The sequence below is a fragment of the Anticarsia gemmatalis genome, chromosome 30 (assembly GCF_050436995.1).
Source record: "Anticarsia gemmatalis isolate Benzon Research Colony breed Stoneville strain chromosome 30, ilAntGemm2 primary, whole genome shotgun sequence".
NCBI lineage: Eukaryota > Metazoa > Arthropoda > Insecta > Lepidoptera > Erebidae > Anticarsia > Anticarsia gemmatalis.
Window position 1 is genome coordinate 488,123 of NC_134774.1, and position 18,797 is coordinate 506,919.

At 36.1% G+C, this 18,797-nt stretch overlaps 1 protein-coding gene across 1 annotated transcript in view; it reads right to left on the reverse strand.

Annotated features, from left to right (window-relative positions):
* Positions 1-15,268, reverse strand: part of LOC142985381 (uncharacterized) — a 31,946-nt gene extending 16,678 nt beyond the window's left edge. The window contains exons 1-11 of the mRNA XM_076133509.1: positions 15,173-15,268; positions 10,639-10,675; positions 9,967-10,077; positions 9,143-9,193; positions 8,458-8,505; positions 4,398-4,445; positions 2,681-2,776; positions 2,281-2,328; positions 1,746-1,841; positions 1,202-1,249; positions 284-379 (exon numbers count right to left, since the gene is read on the reverse strand). Coding sequence (XP_075989624.1) covers positions 284-379; positions 1,202-1,249; positions 1,746-1,841; positions 2,281-2,328; positions 2,681-2,776; positions 4,398-4,445; positions 8,458-8,505; positions 9,143-9,193; positions 9,967-10,077; positions 10,639-10,675; positions 15,173-15,211 — 718 coding nt within the window. The 5' untranslated portion in view covers positions 15,212-15,268. The remainder of the gene's footprint in view (positions 1-283; positions 380-1,201; positions 1,250-1,745; positions 1,842-2,280; positions 2,329-2,680; positions 2,777-4,397; positions 4,446-8,457; positions 8,506-9,142; positions 9,194-9,966; positions 10,078-10,638; positions 10,676-15,172) is intronic.
* Positions 15,269-18,797: the final 3,529 nt, after the last annotated feature.

The window sequence follows — 18,797 nt, forward strand, 5'->3', positions numbered from 1 at the left end:
CCTGGGTTATAACACGATACCCTTCGGTAAGACTGGTTGTCAGACTTTCAAGCTTCTGACTACTGTTAGCGACTGTCAAAGATCTTCGAAAATGACAGCCGGGACCCACAATTTAACGTGCCTTTCGAAACACGGAGGAACTCGATATGTATAAGATGGTCACCCATCCACAAATCAACCTCGGCAAGCATGGCTAAACCTCAGAGATCGATCCGCGCGGCTGTTGTTAACTAAGCCACGAGCTCGAAGCTATTTGAGACTCCATCCGAATAAATTTACTCACCAATCTCAGGCAGCAGTATTTTCAATAGTTTGGGAAACTCTGATGGTCCAACTCCAGCAGTCAGCTTTAAGACTTCTAATTTGAAACCTTCCACTCCTGCAAAAATGTCACAAAAATTATTTTAGTAATAATATTTGCCTGGATGATATTCGGCTGAGGGGGCCAGTTTCGTTAAAACCAACTGTGCAGGACTTTGTTTATAGTGTCGTGTGTGTACAATACACAGGTACACTCTCTATTACATCACTCTCATAGTGCGGTAATGAGGGGTCAGGCTGAACTATCAGTTTTACGTACCCTTCAGTACATCAAGGACTATGACCACAATTCCTAACTGCAGGAAAATACTTAGAATTTTCTTGACACAAGAATCATAAATTTCGAGACAGCTTTCGAAACTGATAACTAATGATCACAATCGAATATATTATTGTAGTAGAGGCCGCCCGCGACTTCGTCCGCGTGGACACCCTTCCCGTGTAAATCCCGATCCCTCGGGAACTTTGCGACAGTTAGCCGTTATTCCAGCTCTTCAGCTACCTATATAGCACATTTCATCGTAATCAGTTCATTACTATTTGCGTCAAAGAGTAACAAACATCCATACATACATACATTCTCACAAACTTTCGCATTTATAATATTAGTAGGATAGTATGCCACGATCATATGCCACACAGGAGCATTCTGAAGCTTCTATCTATGAATATATAAAACTTACTGACTGACTGGTGAACATCGCATAGCAATACAAAAATAAATAGGACAAGGAGTGCATGTTATGATGTAGGCACCTTAGACAGGATTATTAAGGGAGGGATTATAAAGGGATAAATGTTTGTATGGAAGTAAATCAGTTTTGAACTTGAAAAAATGATACTTAACTTATGGGATAAGTAAATAAATATAATAACTCACCATTAGTATGTGCTACGTGTTTGAAATAATCTGCGACTTCGTGTGGGTCTGAAACAAATAACATATATTTTGGTATAGTAGTAGTGGTATTTTTTTTATTTTTATAAAGGTAACACAACAATATAATAATAATGTGTTATATAATAATAACCGGGATTCATTAATTCAGTCATATAGTTAGTGGTCAACCTAGTGTCAAAGTTGTTCAAGCCGCCCGAAAGGCCTTTGACATGGCTTAACGACTGTTATCTTAGTAGACAACTACCGGGACCGACTATTTATGTGCCCTTCGAAGCACGGAGACGCTCAGTTCAAAAACCGATGCGATCACCCATCTATAGATTGACCGCACCAAGGCTTGCTTAACCCCCTGATCGTTTACCAACCTGTGAGCGCAACTGGCTATGAATGCCTCGGGGATAATCACCGGATTGTGTCACCATTCGTTATTGAAAAATTGAAGCACTCTAAAAAGGACTCTATAATCCCGAGATATACAAAAGAAAATAATAATATAATGTTATTTTTATTAGTATAATATTACCTCTTTCTCCAGATATTTTCTGTAGACTCTCGTAAACGCCATCGAAATCGTCATGTCCTATTAAAGGTTTTAACGCTGCGAAAGCTTGAAGCACATCTGAAAAAACATATTAATTTAGTACCCATCATGACGTATTCATACTAATATTATAATGTGTAAGACTGTCTGTCTGTCTGTTACGCTTTAATATCTAAATAGCTGAAACGATTTCATGAAATGTTGTAAGGATAATTTTAGTACTGGATTTATAATAAGCTAGAGTAGCTTTATTTCTATTTTAAATCCCACCCCTAAGTATATTTTTTTATTAAACTCAAATTACGTTAACTAGGCAACGTCGTTTTTTTCTTACTCAGTCTCTAAATTATTATATACTTGATAATTTATATTGAACCCTTGAACCCGCACTTAGTCAGCGTGGTGGACTCAAGGCCTGACCCCTCCCTCGTTTGGGAGGAGACCCTAGCCCTGCAGGACTGTAATGGGTTAAATAAAACATATGTTTTACTTGAATTATACATAAACTTTTTCTTACCTAATTCGTTAGTGATTTGCCTCAATAGTTCCACAATGATGTTGATATCTGAAATGAAAAGCATAAAAAATTACACTTTTCGAAAAAATATTTTTGTTTTCAAGTTAGTTGCATCTCTCACACAAGTGGTCGACGGTTCGTACCTGAGGCAACAAACCAATGACTTATCAAAGTGATGTGTGTATTAGAAATAATGATCACTTGTTACAACGGTGAAGGAAAAACATCGTGATGCAACCTTTCATGTCTGAGAGTTGTTTAGAACAGTTCTTGAAGGTATGCAAAGTCCCCAACCCGCACTTGGCCAGCGTGGTGGACTCAAGGCCTTCCCTCCCTCATTACGGGAGGAGACCCGTGCCCAGCAGTGGGACATTAATAGCTTAAATTTTTTTATACTTACGCGGCTGTTCGTCCATTTGTTTCAAGAATCCCACTACAAATTCCCACGTTCTAGATCCCCGTGACTTTCTTAAAAAGTCATATACTTGATGTTCTTCTGTTGACAAAAATATTAACATTATATATATACGTTTATGTATTAACTAGCTTTTGTCGGCGACTTCGTCCGCGTAGTTTGTGATTTAAGAACGAATTTTCTTACAAACTTTCATCTGGGGGCACGGAAGTGCCCCCGCAAGTCGAGCAAAAAAAAGCGGCACGGCCGTAACATCCTTTTCTCGAAGCAATTCGGGCTATTTTTGACACCCCTATAATTTCGTTGTGGATAAAACAAGAAGCCTGAATTTTCAGCAACTAATCAGTCATTGTATAAACACGGTATATTTAAAATTTCAGTCAATTTGAACTAGTAGTTTAAGAATGACAACTTGTTAAAATTATGAATTTTGTCACTCACTGATTCACTGATTCACTGACTCACTGACTCACCGATCATCAAAAGTCTAAGGTACTTCTAGCAGACGTAGAAGCTTAGAATTTAGAATACAAATAGGGTTTAGTGTCTTAATCATGGGAAAAATTTAATATTTTCTAATTTCGGTCCAGTTTTCTAAATACCCTAACTGCAACAATAACTTTGTAATCCTATATAAATGTATAAGATTACAAGGTTACATTTGCAATTAATGAATTATTATTACAATAGAAAATAAAATAAATAGGTGTAAATAGGTACCTACTATATGAGGCATAACGGGAGGGGGTATAGGGTGTGTAAGGGTGTTTAGCCCATGAAACTGAACAACATTCCCATAGGAAAATATGTTGAATTATGAAAAAAAAAACGTCTTTCCATACAAATTTGACTTATGTTCGCTCTACAAAAAGAAGTGAGATGCCATCAAAAACATTCTGTAAAAACCTCAAGTCTCGCCGTAAAAAGTTGTGAGATCTATATAATACCAAGTCGATTAATCTATTTAGTCTCTACTTAAAGGACCTTCTGTCTTAAGTTATTACGTATGTTATTATCATGCCAATTTAAAAAAAAAAACATTTAAAACAAAAAGATCGACTTGGTCATCGCAAGAAAACACAAATTCGCCATTAACATTTCAGGAGCATTAACTTCTCGTCGTGCTGTGTAGTGTGATACATACTAATAATCAAATCATGCGATGGCCAGGTCGGTCTATTTGTTTTAAAGGTATTTTTTTTAAATTGGCATGATAATAACATACGTAATAACTTAAGACAGAAGGTCCTTTAAGTAGAGACTAAATAGATTAATCGACCTGGTATTATATAGATCTCACAACTTTTTACGGCGAGACTTGAGGTTTTTACAGAATGTTTTTGATGGCATCCATATTATCTCCTCGTGGGACATAGTGACGTCACTTTGTCATATTTTCGTTGGTATCAAATGAGTATCAAGTATAATGCTTCAGTCTGTAATAATTACAATTTCAACATTATTTACGAAAAACAGCTGCATAGTCTGAGCATTAGGTACTAACTACCTACTAACTTTTTACGAGTACGAGTTTAATATAATAATGTTTCGTTAACACAGTCAACTACTCAATTGTCGGTAAAAGTACATAAAGGTAGGTGGGTAATAAGTCAGCTGTTTTATATCATTTACCACCCTAACCTTACTTTGCTGACCCGGGGAATGAACCCGGTCGTTTATGTTATTCAATTAAATAACTTACCAGTTAATCCTGAGATATTCTCGATGTATTTAATTGCTGAGTGTTCATCTGTAACGAAAGAAAATAACATAAATTATTAAAGTATTTGTCATTCCGTCGCATTTTGTGTCATATACCAGTCTATTTTGTAAAAACGTTAATTTATCGACCACCTTAGACACTGCGCCACGGAGACTGCAAATGCTCTCTTTAAAATCTGCATGTAGTTGTCGTATTTATCGAGCCTCTGACACGCCATTTTGTCAGCGTTATAAAGGAGTAGGGTCAATTTCTGATAGATATATTTTTGTGTTGTAGGTGATCTTAGTAAATAATGGTTTGTATTTAAAAAAATGTATTATATAGTCAATTTATTGAGGACTATAGGCATTCTATAGATACATTATCACGATACATCATCACGTGGATCAGAAAAGCAAGAAATATGAAAACAGCCAAACTTCTTTTTCGGGGTATTTAGCAAGTTTGTATAAAAATGGGCAATAACTGGCACTCTGGCAAAAAAAACTGAAGTCTATGTGGCGCCGCCGGCGGCTGGTAGGTACCTATATAATGAACTATCTGCGTCCCAAATTCCATCGAATTTCGTTCAGCACAACAACGAATTTATAATTAGTAATAGGAATTACTAATCACTGAAAACATTTCCCCTAAAACTATAATGGCGTCACAATCTACGAAAATATTTTTACTGAAGTGTTTGTACAATTGGTAGCTATTGTAACCTCGGTTCGCATTTGAATAAATAATTTAATTGTTAAAATCGTATTAATCATAGCTGTTTGGGAGTCCTGATCAATTGAGCAAATTATTAAATTAATATTGTTTGTTTTTGACAAAATTTAAAGTTTGGATTTGAGAAAAAAATTACGTTAAATTCAATGCCAAAAAGTTATAATAATTAACAAAAGAATCAATAATTTTAAATGTCATTGTTTAAAAAATGCTTAACCTAATAACGTCCCACTGTTGGGCAAGGGTCTCCTTCCTAATTTATGGAGAGAGGGGTTAAGTATTAAGTCAGACATCCACTACGCTGTCTAAGTGCGGGTTGGGGGACTTAGAATGCCTTCAAGAAATATATCTGTACTAATATTATAAAGCTGAAGAGTTTGTTTGTTTGAACGCCCTAATCTCAGGAACTACTGGTCGAATCGAAAAATTCTTTCAGTGTTAGATAGCCCATTTATCGAGGAAGGCTATATGCTATATATCATAACGGTACGACTAATAGGAACAGAATACTAATAAAAATGTTACAAAAAACGGGGAAAATTTCGACCCATTCTCTCTTATGTGACGCAAGCGAAGTTGCGCGGGTCAGCTAGTAACGAATATAAATAAAAATGAAACCCCGAAATGTATGTACGCGCATAACTTTTCAACAACTAAATTAAGTTAGATATCAATTTTTTTTTTATGTTTGTGACTGCCAGGACGAGGTTTGTACGGGATCGATGGGATAACAATTCCCACGGGAATAGGATTAACGAGATAAATTTTACTCTACCCGGACCAAGTCGGGACAATTCGCTAGCAATGAATAAGTTCATTTCATATTATACCTTTCATAGTTATACAAAAGTTTGGATGTTTGTTACTCAATCATACTAATATTGCTAAACGAATTTTGATAAAATTTGGGACACTTATAGTTTATATCTTGATTTAACACATAGGATACTTTTAAAGACAGGAAATCTTTACACGCGAAGCCGAGGGCAGAAGCTAGTTTAAAGTATTTGTTGTAAACTAGACGCTTAACTATAGTACGTGTATGTGTTGCGGGCTAACCGGAGGTAGGTTATTGAAAACGTTTAAAATTTAAAGTGACGCAGTAAAAATGAAGTAATTCTTTTTTAGAGACAAAGAAGTTTGATTATTAAATATTTTTCAAGGTCGATTCTACGTCATTAAATTAGGTCAAGGTCATTTCTTTTAATAATAAATAAGTGATATTAATTTAGCATAACGTTTTCCAAATTAAATAACATTGTGATAAAACCTTGCCTAAAATGTATTCACACTTTTCTTGAAGGCATGCAAAGTCCCCAACCCTCACTTGGTCAGCGTGGTGGACTCGAGGCCTACCCCCTACTACGAGAGGAGACCCTTGCCCAGCAGTGGGACAGTAATAAGTTAAAAGTAATAATAGCTCTGAAGCAGTGATAGCTGAGTGGTTTAAGTTGACACCTCCCACGCAAGTGGTCGCAGGTTCAAACCCGAGGCAACACATCAATGACTTTTCTAAGTAATGTGTGTATTAGAAATACTGCCGTCGTAATGAAGAATGCAGTAATCGACATTTTTGCAAAATTGATATTTTTATCGAAATGACGTTTTAAGACACGTATCTTACTATTGAGTAAAAAAATAAATGAAAAAAATACTTAGAAATCAATGAAAAACTAGTTAATAATGCAGTATTTGCATGAATTTGTTCGCTACTTGTTAATATAAATGCAGTAATGAACATGAACTAGGATAAAATGCAGTAATAATACTCGAAATACTAATTTAAAATGCAGTAATGTTTTTATCATAGGAATAAACGTAGTATTAGTTTAGACTTTCCTTAGCTCAAATGCATTTCTTATTCAGATAATTAACAGCTCTTTGATATGTGCCAACACGATTACCATTAAATATCTTGAATCAGGACATACTTTTATGTCAGCCGATAACTTTCACCACCAGGTTGAACAACAATTAAAAAGAGCAAAAAAAGTTTATGATTTCTCAGACTTCATTGATTGCATTCAGTTAGCTAATTCCGGAAAAGTAACAGTGAAACCTATGGAAGTTACTGATTTTTACAAGTATATTGATCATTCATCGCAGCATAAATTGAAAAAGAGCACAAATCGGATATATTTGAAAGATATTGTTAGTGTCGAGGTGCGTAGGAATAATTTTAATTTATTTGTAAAGACCGAACATGATGGTGAACTCCGAGAAATAGGGTTCCTAAAAATGAAACACATAAAGTCTCATTCAATTCCCGATCCCATGCAAAATTCAAGTCCTAAGGGTATCACTGAAGCTAGAAAATCTGCAATTATTTCAACGCTCACTAGAGTTATTCCAGAAAATAGACTACCATTTTGGCAAAACTTGCATACCAATGACAATTCAATTGATCTAGTTAATATTTTAGATGTAGATGATTGTGATGAGTAAAGACTGAACTTTAAATTAATACATTTTAAGACTTACAAAGTGCCATTATTAGCTCTAAGTTCTTTATTGTTTTAGTTTTTAGGTGGGAGCTGAGATCCCTATTTGTTTTTGTTTGTAATCGGGAGCAGCAGTCCCGTTTGAAGCATAACGTTGATTATATGAATGTTGATTGTTTTATAAGTTTATATGATTAAAAGCCTACTAGACCTTGTGAAGGTCTCTAAATAAAAGTATTCGAATTTTATTTTTTTTATTTTTACACACTATCCTAAATTCAAGGGTCTAAAATATTTTGTACTGCATGTATATAATAGTATTTATTTTGACTTTACTATTCCTTTTACTAACACAAAATGCAGTAAAAAGTATTTGCTAGACATGAATGCAGTAATAAGCACAAATACTGCATTTCACTTTGTGATAGACTATAATATCCATTAGTAACACAAGGTTGAAATGCAGTAGTCAACTTTATAAATAACCTAAACCAAAATTAAATATTTGAAATTAAAATATATAATGCATAGTAATAAAATATACGTATTAGTTACAAATTTAAATACATTTGATTTCCAGACGACTAGAGATAACAAGAAATCATTTAACCGCGTTTTTCTCGAAACCGCGAAATTGCAAGTACTGCATTTACGATTACGACGGCAGAATAATTATCACTTGTTTCCGGTGAAGGAAAACATCGTGAGGAAACCTTGCATGCCTAAAATTTGTTTAATACATTTCTTGTAGGCATTCAAGTCCCCAACCCGCACTTGGTCAGCGTGGTGGACTCAAGGCCTACCCCCTACTACGGGAGGAGACTTGAGGAGAGCCTTGCCCAGCAGAGGGACAATAATAAGTTAAAAGTAATAATAACTCGTACCTCGGTGTCCTGTCAACTGATGAAGCAGCTCGCTGCATTCACGATGATCTGAAATATACGAAAAATATAAAGAAAATTACTAAAATGATTATTTTTCAAAGGATATCGGAAGCAACAGTAACTTAACTTTTTTGGAAGTCGATTATAAATACCAAATGTGTTTGCTGAGCTCAAGAACGGCTCGACCAATTCGAGTTATAGTTTTTGTTTAATTTATAATTGGCTTATTTTTTGTAAAATTAGAGCTGCGCGGGTCAACCAGTATTAAATATATTATTAGGTAGTTAATGCTAAATAAATTGCAGTAAGGACGCGTTCCCACTATGTCGTGACGACAGGTAATCGTGTAATTTTAAGTGTCGTGGATTATATATGTTTAAATGGAGGTTACGGAGACACGACTTACTGTCGTCTACGACATTTTTTGCAGTGACGACAGATTATCGTGACAGTGGGGACGGCTATACGACAGTCACTAAACGATAAATTTGACGACAAACAATCGTTATAATGGGAACAGCTCAATCGTTACGACATAGTGGGAACGCGCCCTTAGGAACCTTAGACTTGACTGAACTTAATTTATTTTCATTACTTTTCAGAGATAAATCAAGCAGCTCCATTGAAACTTGGCATTTTTACAGATTTTTGATAAGATGAAGTTAAAATGAAAAACAATAATTACCTTTTACACCTAAGATGCCTCTCAAATCGTCGGAGATGATGTGTTCCGACTCTGAAATATAAATAAATTGTATTACGTTACCAGTGAAGAAAATACCTAATAACTAATATTATAAGTTCTTTTCGGCTTCCAGTCTCACCGGATGCCGTTGAATACCAGTGTTTTACATGGAGCGACTGTCTATCTGACCTCCACAACACAGTTACCTGGGTTATAACACGATACTCAGTAAGACTGGTTGTCAGACTTTCAAGCTTCTGACTACTTACTGTTAACAAAGATGTTCGAAAACAACACAATTTAACGTGCCTTCCGAAATACGGAGGAACTCATACTGATATTATAAAGCTGAAGAGTTTGTTTGTTTGTTTGATTGTTTGTTTATTTGTTTGAACGCGCTAGTCTCAGGAACTACTGGTCCGATTTGAAAAATTCTTTCAGAGTTAGATAGCCCAGTTATCGAGGAAGGCTATAGGCTATATAACATCACGCTACAGTCATTAGGAGCGGAGTAGCAACGAAAAATCTTACAAAAACGGGGAAAATTTTGACTCATTCTATTAAGTGACGCAAGCAAAGTTGCGCGGGTCAGCTAGTTGTGTATAAAATGGTCCACGGAACAACCTCGGCTAGTGTAACTTAACCTCAGAGATCGATCGATCGATTTTAATTTGTAATAGTCGTATTTTCATTTTCATATTTCAGTGTGCGTTAAATGTCATCTGCTGCTGAGTTTGCCGACACCCATCTTTAATGAAATAGTTTGACACGCCTTTTCCTCTTGTGTTAATTATTACGTGGATATAATAATAAACTGTGCTTACCCCCTCTCCCTTTATGATGTTTATGTTTACTATGCAGTTCCTCCTTGTCTTCTGTACCGGAAGTTGCGTCGTGCTCCTTCCGGTGGCGGTGCTTATGCTCTTCATGATTGGCTGGAAAAAATAATTGAGTTATTTTTGGTTTTAACTTTATGGTAATGTATATTTATCGAAAATATTCGCCCGTTATAAACGTGCGAACTACGTCATAAAATAAAGAATGAAATGAATGTGACAACGCGTAGTGAGCGAGAGACTCCGATAACATGACAAGACTTCGTTCGCACGTTTGAAATGGCCCCAGTATAGTAAGCAGTAACATTTATGTAAAAGCATTTCAATTAATTACAATCTATATACATAAAACTCTGAAACTACTGAGCGTACAAACTTGACATTTGCTATGAACATTCCTTAGCAAGTGTAGAGGAGAACTAACCCCTGGTTTCTGAGGTACATTTAGCGGTAGTTTAACTATACAAGAGCGTTTAAGCTGATAAAAACATGACAGTTTGAATAGATAAACTACCGCTAAATGTGCCTCAGAAAACGGGAATAAGAAATTATTCTTGGAAATTACCCCTAAAGAAGCAAAATCCACGCGGGCAAAGCTGTGTGCGGTAAGCTAGCTAGGCAATATATGTTAAATTGGTAATGTAAGTACTTTTCATTTACCTTCTGATTGTTCCGCAACCGTGAAAGTCACAAATACCTGAAACGTAGAAATAATATTTTCTAAATTCATTTATTTTTGCCCCTTTTAGGTTGAACAATATAAACCCTTAAAAGAAGATTCATGAAGGAACATACGTCGCGTATTATCGGTCGCGCTACGCCAGAACAGACAAATGTATAGAAAAACACTCGACCGTTCACACTCAACCGATGATGCGTCGGTGCGAAGCCCATACTAATTATGTTACGACCGACGCATCTTCCGTCAGATATGAACCTTCCTAAGTCGGCAGTTTGCGCCGCGTCAAAGGCAGGAAACCGAAACAGGATAGGTACTGATCGTTACTTGAGTCTAGGTAATGCACATGAAACAGTTCACAGGGAGACCGACACAGGAGACAGATAGTAAGTAAAGTTATAGCCGCAGTCTCTACTGTGTTATAGTGACAACGGAAATATTAGGTCGGAGAAAAAGTATCATTATAGTATGTACAAACTTGTAATAAAATCTTTGGCTTCAAGAATCACAAATGAGTACACGGTTCATCAGGTTTCTTTCAGTGAGCTCGTGAGGTACACAAATATCGAGTCTTTTTGTGTAGAGAAAACATTTTATTACAAGTTTATACATACTATAATGTGAAAAGACTTTTTCCCCGACCTATTACATCATTTGTGATAATTTCAGCTTTCTAGCTATCACGGTTTATGAGATACAGCTTGGAGACAGACAGACAGCGGCGGCGTAGTAATAGGGTCCCATTTTACGCTTTGGGTACGGAATCTTAAAAAGTACTACTATATAAAAAACTTATATAGTTATCAATACAAAGAGGCCAGACCAGATATACCTAGAATTTTCTTTTATATGTAAATGAGTGGTACGTGCGCGGAAAATACTATTATTTAAATGTTAATTCATATGCATTATGCAGTATTTGATCTTCACAATTGGTTGAATATTGTAAAGCGGACATTTTGGAAATATAAAAAATATACTCTTACTTTTCAACAGTTCTAAAAAGAGACTTTTGTGTAAAAATCAAAATAGTCCATTGAAATGTTAGATGAGTTTTACATTTCTCAGAGGACGCAATTTTATTTTCTAAACATGTGAGTAGGGTCTATCTATTTTTCTCTGAGGTTAAGCCACGCTTGCCGAGGTTGTCCCATGAATGGGTGACCATCTTACACATATCGAGTTCCTCCGTGTTTCGGAAGGCGCGTTAAATTGTGGGTCCGGCTGTCATGTTCAAAGATCTTTGACAGTCGTTACCAGTAGTCAGAAGCTTGAATGATGACAACCAGTCTTACTGAGTATCGTGTAACTGTATAACTGTTTACGTAGTTTTGCAGGTACGGAGTATTTTGAGGTCAGAGACCTCTATGGACTGCCTCTATGGTGCTATCGGTAATGTATTCGACTGCTGATCTTGAAGTCTCGAGTTCAATTCCCAGATCAGGTAAAGTACTATTGGTCTTTTATAATTTAAATAAGAATAATATTTCTCAATAGTCAAGTTCGATACTATACTAACTGCACTTTTTGCGCAGTGGTTGAAGTGGTCACCTCGCCGCGTTAACCGTAGCGCTGCGTGTGGTGGGTTTGAATCCCACCTTTTTTTTTTTTTTTTTTTTTTTCGTCAGGAAAATGCATTACTGCATGTCCCGCTCCAGGGAGGTAGCGGGGGTCTGTCGGGCTCTCCCGCCGGCTAGGCGTTCCGGCTTTTAAATTTGGGCATACCGACTAAAAACCTGACGGTGTTCCTTCAACTGTCACCATAAACTGGCCAGGACGCGGTACCTCCGATTGGATACTCCGCGTCCTGTTTGAATCCCACCTGGGATAAATCTTTATGTGGTGAGCACGAATTTTTGTTCTGAGCCTGGTTGAATATGTATTTAAAAATATATAAGTATGTTTATCAGTTATTTGGTTACAGTACAAGCTCTGCTTAGTTTGGAATCAAATGACCGTGTGTGGGTAGTCCAATGATATTAATATAGCAATAAGCTCGCCCCCTATTTCATGGGACTAACATTGTTAGTGGCGAAACGTGAGGGTATTTTATACAATTTCGCCTAAGCCTTTGTGTGTAACAAGCGTTATATTATTAGGTATGTATTTATGAATTAATTTTATTTAAAGCCGTCTGCGACCTGCTTAGATAAAGAAAAGTATGATTCATACTAATAATTATATGAATCATTGCCGCATAATTTCTCGCTTTAAAAATAGCCTTTTATACCAATACGGCGGCCATATTGGAATAAGCCGCCATTTTTTTTATTTGTATTATAAATTATAAAAATATGTTGTAATCATGTGATAATCTTTTATAGTCTTAACTTAGTCGAGAGCTTTATTTAATTTTATTTATTTACTAGCTGACCCGCGCAACTTCGCTTGCATTAGAGAGAATGGGTGAAATATCTCCCCGTTTTTGTAACATTTTTTGCTGGTTCTCTGCTCCCATTGGTCGTAGCGTTATGATATAGCCTATAGCCTTCCTCAATAAATGGGCTATCTAACACTAAAAGAATTTTTCAAATCGGACCAGTAGTTCCTGAGATTAGCGCGTTCAAACAAACAAACGAACAAACAAACTCTTCAGCTTTATAATATTAGTATAGATTATAATATTAGTATAGATATAGCTTTGCATGTAAGTACAATTTAAAACAGATTAGAAAATAAGATAAGCTTCGTTCTCTTCTAAATACTCAATGTACTTCACACACATGTAACTACAACGCTGCAAACTGTAAAAACTTTCACGAAATGAAAAACCTCATTCACTGAGATTTCCAAACACAATTTTGACGGCAACTTTTAAAACACACATCCTTTCCATCCATTAACACTAATTTCAATCATACAGAAAATAGCACAATTTTATATTTTCAAAACACTGTTTAAAACTTTCCACTGTTGATCTTTTCACCTTAGGTACACTGTATAATACTCCGAAATACACTTTTCAAAAACTGTTATTTTTAAGACAACTTCCGCACTAGAAATAGCTCTTGTGTTAGGACTTTAACAAACATACAAACAAAGGACACAAAGTACCACCAGACACGAAACAACTATTTGTGGATCGCACAAATAATTTTTCCGTGTGGGATTCGAACCTTCCGACGCAATGGTAGTGGCGTGGCGACCACTGCGTCGTTAACTTCACACTTCGAGCCCTTTCAGCCAAGCCTTTCTTTCATGTAGGAGTCGGCTTCCAGTCTCACCGGATGCAGCTGAATGCCAGTATATTACATGGAGAGACTGTCTATCTAACCTCCACAACACAGTTACCTGGGTTATAACTCGATATTCCTCGGTTTCGAGCCAAGGTTCAAATATTTCATTCACTGACACTTTTACAAAGATAATCCTTTATAGTCACACACAATTAACACAAAATTCCATTAAAATATAGACACAACACTTTAGGTGCATAGTACACACACGCACATACAGATCATATCGGTAATGTCTTGTAAAAAGGTCAGGTGCTACTCGTAACCGGCGGTCCTGTATGACAACATGTATGTATGTGAATGAAGCAAGGGAACTTTGTAAGGATCGTACCAAGTGGTGTTTGCTTACTCCTTACCGCTATAGCAAAAAGACGTGATATTATATATGTACAACACTTTATCAATTTTTCACAGATTTTCACGCACTTTTCAAACACTTTTCAAAGTCTATCACTGTTTTAAACTTCAGGTTTCGAGGTCCATATTATCCATTGCCACTTACTCTATGTATAATCCTTTATATCACCTCACTGTCACAAAACACATACCCAACAACTTTTAATTTTCCTTACGAACTTTAAAACCACGCGCACTGATTTGACCCAATTTTATTCAAGTCTACCGGAGAGGTCTTCTTTACTGATACGAAAAGACCAATACAGCAAAAGACCGAAAACACTACCATGTTATTTTAAAACTTCATTACGTCTTCTTACTCATTTATAGAAGAAAAGAAAGAGAGAAAAGATGCACGAAGCTTATTTTAACACTGTTATAAAAGGCACTGAAGAATCTCCAGATCTTTTTCAATACACACAATGGTCTATTTATATATCGCGTGTCCTGAACAAAACACATTTTCTATGTAGTTCTTCATATTAGTGACATGAGATCTTTCTTGTAGACAAATTCCTTAGGGGTAAGACTGGAGTTTGGTATACATCTGACTCTTACAAAATCACTTTTCCTGTGGCGTTGTTCATACTCGAGACTCTTCAGTAGACGAAGTGTGTATTGCTGGAATCCTGTTCACTTTTCCCGTGCAATTCTTGATATTAAATCTCTGCTAGGTCTCCTCCCGTAATGAGGGAGGGATTGGGCCTTGAGTCCACCACGCTGGCCAAATACGGGACTTTGCAAACCTTCAAGAACTGTTCTAAAGAACTGTCAGGCAACGTTGCATGTTTTCCTTCACCGTTGGAACAAGTGATATTTCAATTTCTTCATATTATTGTCACTTTTATTAGTCCGTTTTATGGTGATGAACCGAAATACTTACAATTAATACAGCCAAAATCAATCCAGAAGCGAATCGCATAGTCGTTTTATAACTCGTTCAAGTGGACAGACTAATAATCTGCTATAAACCACTTACATATACGTCAACGACGCTAGATTTATATAAATTTACGTTCAAATATAAAACGGCTGTGTCAATAACCGTGTTTGATTTGAAATAATTGGTTTAATGACGTGGTAATTATTCAACGAAATTTGGAGGGGATTTAAGTGGAAATATTGTTTATTTTAAGACATTTGTAGGCTCCAAGTAACGTAACAAAAGTTTATGAAAGGAAAGTATAGACGTCGCCAAACAACTTGAACATAATTTGCTGTATTAGAAAGTAAACAGAATGTAGAGCCAGTGCACAGGACACTTGGTTGGCTGTTATACTAGTCGGGTGGTCGAAGCTGAAACGTCTTCGCCTTTGCGCAAAACTATTATACCTAAACTGACCTAAAAATCGTTCTCTAAGATGTAGCGAAATTGTTCAAGTTGTTTGGCGGAACCTATATCTATTGTCGCACTTAGTATTAATTTTGGATAAGTAAAACCGGGCAGATCGATCTCTGAAATTAAGCTATAATTGTCGAGGTTGATCTGTGGATGGGTGACCGAGTTCTTCCGTATTTTAAAAGGCACGTTTAATTGTAGGTCCTGGCTGCCAATTTCCAAGATATTTGTCAGTAGTCCGGTAGTAAGAAGCTTGAAAGTCTGACAACTATAATCTAATCTCATATTCATTTAGGTCAAATTTTGACACTTATGATAGTCGTTACAATTACTGAATCTACCACTAGCTCGGAAAGGGGGTAGTCTTATGAGAAGAGCTAGCAACCAGTCTTACCGAGGGGTATCGAGTACCCAGGTAACTGTGTTGGGGAGGTCCGATAGACAGTCGCTGGTAAAATACTGGTATTCAGCTGCATCCGGTGAGACTGGAAGCCGACTCCAACATAGTTGGAAGAAAGGCTAGACTGTTATTTTGAAAATTTTCGAGTTCGTTGTTACCTATAAGTCAGAAGCGCCCCAGACAACAATTCAATGACGTAAGTTTGCATTAAAACGTATAAATTTTATTATATTTGTTCACTACCATCCGACATTAATATAATTAATGACTGAAAATATTGTTTTGTCTCTCGCTGTGACGAAATATAGTCTATTTTGAGTGTAAATAATGTAATTTGCAAGGAACGTAGTGAGTTGCGTAGTTTAATGGCAGGTTATTTAATACTAGCTGACCCGCGCAACTTCGCTTGCGTAACTTAAGAGAGAATGGGTCAAATTTTTCCCCGTTTTTGTAACATTTTTTACTGGTACTCTGCTTCTTTTGGTCGTAGCATGATGATATATAGCCTATAGCCTTCCTCCATAAATGGTCTATCTAACGCTGAAATATTTTTTCCAAATCGGACCAGTAGTTCCTGAGATTAGCGCGTTCAAACAAACAAACAATCAAACAAACAAACTCTTCAGCTTTATAATATTAGTATAGATTTTAATAGCTAAGTTATATCGCCACTTGCCTACGTTTGGGTGCCCTTTGCGTTTCTTCGCATCGCGGTCACTATGGAGAAGCTGCCGACCGTCTTGGACACCATGGTCTTTCCTGCAGTCCGAACTCTGGCCGGAGTACTTCGACGCTTAGCGCACTCTCCTTTTCGTTTTTTTTATATTAGGTCGGGGAAAAAGTCTTTTCGCATTATAGTATGTATGAACTTGTAATAAAATCTCTTTGGCTTCAACAATCACAAATGACTACACGGTTCATTAGGTTTTTTTCAGTGAGCTCGTGAGGTATCCAAATATCGAGTTTTTTTGTGTAGAGAAAAGATTTTATTACAAATACATACATACTATAATGCAAAAAGACTTTTTCCCCGACCTAATATTTTGTAAGTATTAGATAATATAATTTAAATATCTCTGACTTGTAAATATTCTTGTGTACTTAAATAATAAAAAGTAATATAAAATATTTATGAGTTATTAGCTGACTAGACGTTTTTTCTCTCCCTAAAAATCTTTCCCTTCCCTTCCTTTGTCCTATTATATACAATTTTACAAATACAATAATTAATGCCTGTGTTATAAATAATATTATAACACTAGATGAATCCCAGCTTCGCTTGGGTCAAACGGGACTCTTAATACATGCATACATACATACTCGTAATTTAATGGCTGTTATTGGCAAATGTCAAGTTAAAAAAACAAAGAGTATATAAAAAAAAAGTAAAAAAAAAAAAAGTAAAAAGTGTCAAAATATTATTTTCCCGAAACGTCAATTATTGAAAAACCCAAAATGGCGACTGTGATTCGTCTGTCAACACATTAGAATTTAACAAAATACTCGACAATCAGAATTTTGCGGATATATGTTGTCGACTCGAAATCATTATTTTTTTATGTTTTATTATTCAGGTAAGGTTTCAATCGAGTCTACCGTACCCCTTGACGAAATTATTAATATAGAAATAAGAGGAGCTATTTCTTGTAAACTCAGCGTATTGATGATGTGGCCCTGGTACCTTAGGGTGCGTCCATAAATTACGTGAAGTATTTTTTTTACGCCCATTCCTTCCCTTAGGTGAGAAGAGTCGTGAGATTTTATTCAACTGCCCCCAACAGTCAACACCGCGTGAGATTTTTCAAAATGTGGATTTCTTACATAAAAAGAAGTAAAATTGCTTTGTGTTTTTATTTACGACTACAGAAAACTAGAATGAAATTGAGCTATTGAGTATAAAACAATATGGTAGATAATAATAATAATAATTAGTTTTGTAATGAAATTAGTTGTACTAGTTATTTATGTAATTAGTATTTGAAATAAACATTTTTGCAATTGCTATATGGTAGATTGACAGTCAGTAGACGTATAACAACGTCAAAGTATGAATGAAACTATTTTCTTCCGAACGAATTAGCGAATTATCTAAATCGTATTACGATAACACTTAATTAAATGATTAAATGAGCATGTACATTCTGGATTAAATGGACCAGAATAATAGATTTTTTGTTTCAATCATGAAAAAAAATTGCGTGATATTTACCCCCTTTAAACACCTCACGTAATTTACGGACACCCCTTACTTGTGTGAATAGACAAAGGATATTTAGCCCCGCCTGCGCTTACGCATAAACCCACCCCAGGCCACGCCCTAACCACGCCCATTCATTCAAGGCGCGCAAGGTGACCCACCCCTACATACTTACTGAATAATGGTCAATAGAACCTCTTCATATCTTCTGCTGCCCTGGTAATTGTGATTCTTTTTGACTGCTTAATTAACGTTTTAAACGTTCTAAAATAACTCGTAGCAGTTTTTTAAGTAACTAACATTCTCGCACAAAGGCTTAGTCTCTCTCTCTAGTAGAGGTTAAGCTACGCTTGCCGAGGTTGTTCTGTGGATGGGTGACCATCTTATACATATCCTCCGTCTTTCAGAGGACACGTTTAATTGTCCCGGCTGTAATTTTCAGAGATCTTCTTTGACAGTCGTTAACAGTAGTCAGACTTGAAAGTCTGACAACCAGTCTTACTGAGTATCGTGTTATAAACCAGGTAACTGTGTTGTGTAGGTCAGATAGACAGTCGCTCCATGTAAAACAC